Source organism: Podarcis pityusensis, assembly GCF_964106645.2.
Source record: "Podarcis pityusensis genome assembly, chromosome: 1".
In the NCBI taxonomy this organism is placed as follows: domain Eukaryota; kingdom Metazoa; phylum Chordata; class Lepidosauria; order Squamata; family Lacertidae; genus Podarcis; species Podarcis pityusensis.
This window is the reverse complement of record NC_138028.1, coordinates 46,935,333-46,941,819: the sequence shown is the minus strand read 5'-3', so window position 1 is coordinate 46,941,819 and position 6,487 is coordinate 46,935,333. Positions and strand designations below refer to the sequence as shown.

General features: G+C 42.8%; 2 protein-coding genes across 7 annotated transcripts in view; both read right to left on the bottom strand.

The window, feature by feature from the left end:
- Nucleotides 1–6,487, bottom strand: part of LOC308463436 (uncharacterized protein) — a gene marked incomplete at its 5' end in the record, with an annotated part of 341,915 nt that overhangs the window by 144,963 nt on the left and 190,465 nt on the right. The gene's annotated exons all lie outside the window — the stretch shown is intronic.
- Nucleotides 1–6,487, bottom strand: part of MAP3K9 (mitogen-activated protein kinase kinase kinase 9) — a 91,564-nt gene that overhangs the window by 67,489 nt on the left and 17,588 nt on the right. For all 6 annotated transcript variants that reach the window (XM_081016664.1, XM_081016663.1, XM_081016665.1 and 3 more), the window contains exons 5-6: nucleotides 2,410–2,585; nucleotides 27–267 (exon numbers count right to left, since the gene is read on the bottom strand). In XM_081016664.1, coding sequence (XP_080872790.1) covers nucleotides 27–267; nucleotides 2,410–2,585 — 417 coding nt within the window. The remainder of the gene's footprint in view (nucleotides 1–26; nucleotides 268–2,409; nucleotides 2,586–6,487) is intronic.

Here is a 6,487-nt window from a genome sequence, read left to right as displayed (position 1 = left end):
TTTAGCCCTGTTATACTGGGACATACCAGAAGGGAGACTGATGCGATTGCCATCTTTCAACTTGAGCCGGTTTTTCCTGAACTTGCCCATACGTTTTTTCACACGCGGCTTCTCCTGACACAGTTGGTGGATAATTATGTTGAGTTCCCTTTCCAATATGTCAATCTCCCGCTCTGCCAGCTCCTGCTCCCGTCGCCGCAGAAACTCCTCATGGTTCTTTTGTTCAACAGCGGCTCTGGTTAATTCTTCTTCCCATGTCCGCAGTTCCTGCAAGGAAACAAGGCAATATTCCAGATTAGAAGTATCATATATTATCTCAGTTGCCCACTGAAAAATGGCAGCAATTATGATTGGTAATCTTTAGTTCTAAGGCCTATGAATGAAAACACTGGAAAAGGTTTACACCAGAGGTGAGGAAATGCATCTGGCTGGATCCTTAACTCTCCCACCTCGTGGGCCAAATTTATCAACCAGCTGGTGTCACCATGACATGACGTGACCTGTTTCCCTCTTGTGTGGTGCACAGCACTTTGAAGCCCTGATAATCAGCTGTGTGGTGCACAGCTCTCTGCAGGAACCACCATCAGCTCTATCTGCTGATGGATGGCCACACCGACTTGGCCCTGGACACACTGACCAGATGCTTGGAAGCTGTGGCTGGATGGTTTCGTGGGAGCCAACTGAAACTAAATCCTTCAAAGACAGAGGTCCTATGGCTGGGTCGGGATGGCATGGGGATGAGGGACCAACTCCCTTCTCTTACGGGGGCCCAATTAGTGCCAGTGCCTTCCGTTAAGAGTTTGGGTGTAATCCTTGATGCCTCCCTTTCCATGGAGGCGCAGGTTACAGCAACAGCCAAGGCGACATTTTTCCACCTTTGCCGCATCAAGCAGTTGGTCCCTTAACTTTCCCACCCTGACCTGGCCACAGTGATCCATACGACGGTCACCTCCAGGCTTGACTACTGTAATTTGCTCTACGCGGGGCTGCCATTGAAGCTGTCCCAGAACTCCAGCGGGTGCAGAATGCTGCAGCGAGGCTCTTCACGGGGTCTCTGCCATGGGAGCATATTCACCCAGTGCTTTTCCAGCTGCACTGGCTCCCGGTGGAGTACAAGGTCAGATTTAAGGTGCTGGTTTTGACCTTTAAAGCCCTTCACAGCCTAGGACCCTCGTACCTACGGGACCGCCTCTCCTGGTATGCCCCACGGAGGAACTTAAGGTCCATAAATAGCAACACCTAGTTGTCCCAGGCCCTAAGGAAGTTATATTAGCTTCAACCAGAACCAGGGCCTTTTCAACACTGGCTCCGGCCTGGTGGAACGCTCTGTCTCATGAGACCAGGGCCCTGCAGGATCTGATTTCTTTTCTCAGGGCCTGTAAGACAGAGTTCTTCCGCCTGGCCTTTGGCTTGGAGCCAATTTGATTCCCTCCCCCTCTTTCTTTTTCCTTTCTCCTCCTGTGATGAGGCTGCATTTTAATGTTTCAGTATTTTAATGTTGTATTTTAATATTGTTTTTAAGTTGTATTCATTCAACTTGTTTTTATTATTGCTTGTTAGCCACCCTGAGCCTGGCCTTGGCTAGGGAGGGCAGGGTATAAATAAAAATTATTATTATTATTATTATTAACAGTCAAATGCTGCGACTTGCAAAGACACACGTAGCACACAATACACAACGCTTTGCAGGTGCCACTGATCAGCTGATTGGTGGTGTCTGCAAACTCCCTCTTGGTCCACCCAAATCTTTAACTTCTCCATGTTTAATTTCCCAGGGATAAATGGGGAGGCCTGGTGAGCCTAACTGGACTCACAGGTCCTCATCACTGTGCTGTCAAGCACTGCAGAGAAATGGTAATCAATGTGCTGTAGCTTCTGACAGTGGTTTAGTTGCGTATACGTATCATCTGAATAATAAGTCTAATTTATTTTTTAAAATAAAAGTCATTATATTGATCAGACTTTAAATATAGTACTACTGGATTATGCATGTCTACTTCAGTATTCCACTTCTACCAGCAGACTGAGGAAGAAATCTGGAGGAATCACCTTTTTTACAACCTTCCTATGTTCTTTTGACAAGTGCTCAGTCTTCAGGTAGAATTAGATCTTTCATGTAGCCAAATAGAACATAGTGTTACACAATATCTCATATTTGATAATATCCTTAATTTTAACAAGAATTTGCTTTCAAAATTGAATATTCACTTGACATTTCCAAAAGATGTGAATATTGGCAGTTTCTGCTTGACAAATTTAGACTGTGAGTATACATTCATGCAAACCACTGACCCAAGATGCATTATTTCTACCAGCATTGCAAGATCAGCTCTGATTAAATAAAATCACTTAATTAATATAAAATACAGTAACAACATTAGTATAAAATCAATATCCAGCACCATTTACCTTTTCTTTGGCCCTGAGTTGGTCAAACATCTCCTGGATCTCAATTTTCCAATCTTCTTGCAAGGAATGGAATGAGTCCTTTGGCATTTCAAAGAAACCAGACTCCTCTATGTTGGTTAGATGGTTTAAAATATTGGCAAAGGAGGGCCTTGAATGAGGGTCAGCATTCCAACAATCTAAACAGATAAAGACAAGACAGAACAACAATCTACTTCAAAAGTTGCCAGGTTGCAAGAGTATTTCTGGGCCATGCCAACAACCTGTACTCTCTCAGTTGTTGATATCTTTAACCCTCTGGTCTACCACTCTTGAATTCATATGATTATACCCCATTTGCCAACTTTTTTCTACACAACAGAATCCTGAATAATTTAAATTCTACACTAGAAACTAGCACGTTAGCATTATTACAACCATCTCTAAACAAAACTTCTTGTCATAGATCTCTCACATCACACCTACTTTGCCCCCATATTACAAAGCTTTCCAGAAGCAATGCTAATTAATGCACACCATTCTACATCAATTACTCACTTACAGGTTCTCAATGCCTAATTCAGAAAAGTAAATAATATACTCGCCATAGTTTGCCCCATCATTCCTAACAGTAAAAAGTTTCACAAAAGTACTTTGAATTTAATAAGGATCTATCTTGATGCCTTTTCATTCAAATATGTCACTACTGGCCTTTCCCACACCTCTGACTTTGTACATTTCCTTACACAAATTTGAAATTACCTAAACCAGGGTGGTCCAATGCATGGCCCGAGGTCTTTTTTTGGTTGCCCTCAGCAAGATTTGCCCATGAGTGTAGTCATGATTTTGGTTAGGGGGAAGGCTTTTGGGGGGCAGAACCTCAGATTTTATTGATTTGTATTGATTTAGGGGGGCAGCTGCCCCCTACCCTCCCACCCTTAGCTACGCCCATGCATTTGACTCCTGAAGACCTTGCGCTTCCTTCCCAAAGCCAGGTAAGCGAGGCATTGGGCTCTGGGAAGGACATGTGTGGGCTCTGACAGGGCCATAGAGTTCTGCCGCCTCCTTCCCAAAGTCTAGTTAGTGCTTTCCCAGCTTGTCTCATGCCTTGCTTAGCTAGCTTTAAGAAAGCAGTACAAGGGATGTGCAGGGTCAAATTTTGGCCTTGGTCCCCCATCGCCTGTGCAACAAGGCAGTATGAGGTCCACAGGTTCTATGTCAAAGTACTCATGCGGCCAACTTGGTATGAAAAGTTGGGCCGCCCTGATTTAAATACAGCTGATTTCTTACTTAATATCTTACTTGATTTCTAGTAAACATCCATGTTATTAAACCCACTGATTTCCATAGGGTTGTGCTTATAAAACTTCTGAAAGCATACTTGTTAAAGCAGAATCCCAGTAGTTATGCGAGTTTGTTACCTATCCTACAGAATATGCAAAAACTATGAAAATGAATGCTTTCTGGAGTCTTAGTTACAGAGTTGTCATCAGACAGTAACAATTTAGCTTGTTTTTATTTCTACTTCAGTTGTTAACTAGTCCCTGAACAGTGCAGTGAAACAAGATGAGAGAAAGGAAACAAGGCCCTGCATTATTACTGTTAGGATATTTCCGTTCCACCTTAAAAGGGGACAGGCTGTTGTGAGTCACAGCCTACGTATTTCCTGCTCACAGGAAGTTTCTGTTTTTGAATATAGCTGTTGTTTTTCTCTCTGTGTGTCTTGACACGCAGTCAGTCAGTCAGTCATGTTTTTCTTTGTTCTGACCAACGCTGAATAAAGTTGTAAATAATGCTCTCCTGAGTGCATCTTTCGTTGTGCGAACTCTGCAAAGGGCGTGCAGCAGTCCTTGGAATGTGGACAGATGTTTCTGAGGCTTGTGTCGCTAATTGACTGATACTGCGTTTCTACGGGAGGTTGATGGATCGTCCGGAGACGGCGTGGGGGCATGATGGCCTTTGTCTCCCTGGCAGTATCCCAGCAACAGGGTTCTTTTGGCTCACTTCACTTTTATTTCAAGATATTCAATAGTGTAACAAAGCAGCATGGTTGTTGTTATTTGAGAGTCATGCAATGCAGAACAGAGAACTACTAATGATCCACACAAACATACCTACATTTAAAAGCCATTTAAATTGGATGGTCCCATGGACCAAGTCCCCATTTCTCTTTGGTTTTTCTTCACTGGGTTTTGTTTTCCACTATTGTGTCATAATTTAAAAAGCATCAGGAACTTCAAGGGACTCATTTTGGATGTTCAGATATAAATATTTATACAAACCTTTAATTAAGAAAAATAATGGTTAAAGAGGGACGCGGGTGGCGCTGTGGGTAAAACCTCAGTGCCTAGGACTTGCCGATCGCATGGTCGGCGGTTCGAATCCCTGCGGCGGGGTGAGCTCCCGTCTTTCGGTCCCAGCTCCTGCCCACCTAGCAGTTCGAAAGCACCCTTAAGTGCAAGTAGATAAATAGGTACCACTTTATAGCGGGAAGGTAAACGGCGTTTCCGTGTGCTGCGCTGGTGCTGGCTTGCCAGAGCAGCTTCGTCACGCTGCCCACGTGACCTGGAAGTGTCTCCGGACAGCGCTGGCCCCCGGCCTCTTAAGTGAGATGGGCGCACAACCCTAGAGTCGGACACGACTGGCCCGTACGGGCAGGGGTACCTTTACCTTTAACTAATGGTTAAAGATGCAATCATAACCCCACTTATCTAGGAATAAGCCACATTGAATTCAATAGGACTTATTAACAGGAGTAGACATAGTTAGGATTGCACTATTAATTGGATCAAAAGTGCCACAGAAAAGGGGGGGTGCTACTTTTTTGCAAATTTCCCCTATTCTTTTCTCCCCTGTTATTAACCAGTTACTGGCAATCAGCAAAATAGACGTATCCTGAAGCAGCATTGTGCCTGCCTCTTTGCATCAGGATTATGACAAGAAAGGAAACATGGCATACTGTAAAACGAAGTGCTGCTGCCAACAAAATGCATGAGTGAGTAAGCAGGATAACTACAATGCAGGTGGCCTGTGCCTTTTCAGTTCCCCAGGCTTGAAACTGTCACAGTATTTGCACTAATGAGGACTGCAGTGATATCCAAAAACCTCTTTAGAGACAAGAAGGCAAGTTTGGTATTGTTAGCTTAGTGAAGCCCACCAGCGTAGTTAATGGAAGAACAAAATAAAAACTGAAGTTACACAGTGAGAGAATTAATGGGTTTGAGCAGCACTTTATAAAAGGACTGAAGTTATAAACAAGATCTTCATCTAGTTTTATTATTTAAAAATCTTGAAATAACTGCAATGCATTCCTCAGTTCTAGTAGAAACCACAAGAAGCCCTTTTGTTTTTAAAGAAATAATGTCATCTCTATTCTCAACTTATTTTGGTTTTAAAATTAAGACTATTGGCCTATTGCTATAAACTTAAAATGTCCAGTATTTTCTTAGGTTCTCAAAAGTGAACACAATGCATTATATAAACTGTATAATAAAACAAACAAGTGCAACAAAACATTACAGTGTGGAGTGCTTCCGTTCAGGGCTCCAGTCAGCCACTAACAACTTCTTAAAGCACACTCCATACCACCTCCAATTTTCTATCTCTTGCTCTCATCAAATCAATGTTCTGTGCCCACTGAGTATGCTCAGCCTTTATTGAATGGTTTGGGGTGTTTCCCCCACACCTTAATTTTTTCTCTCTCCCCCCCCCCGAACCTCTGGAAACCTTGGGTTCCTCAAGCCAGTCGACAAAAGTCTTACAGTGCAATGCTGTTTATGTTTAGTCAGAAGTAAGTTAAACTGTTCAGTGAGATTTACACCAAGATTAAGTATACCAAAATATTTTTCTGGACACTGTTGGGGGAGAAATGTACTCATGTCAAAATTCAGAACAAAGATAGTAATTCAAAAGCTGTATAAATGTAATTGCTTTCATGACAGTATAACTTGCCAACTGAGAATTGTAGATTTATATATGCAGCCTTTAGGAGTCAATAATGGATTACATCAAGTGCAACTCAAATCCTGGCACAATCTTTACTAGGTGCTACCCTCTCACGTACAAAAGCTTCATCCATATAGCAATCTGCTATTGCAGCAGA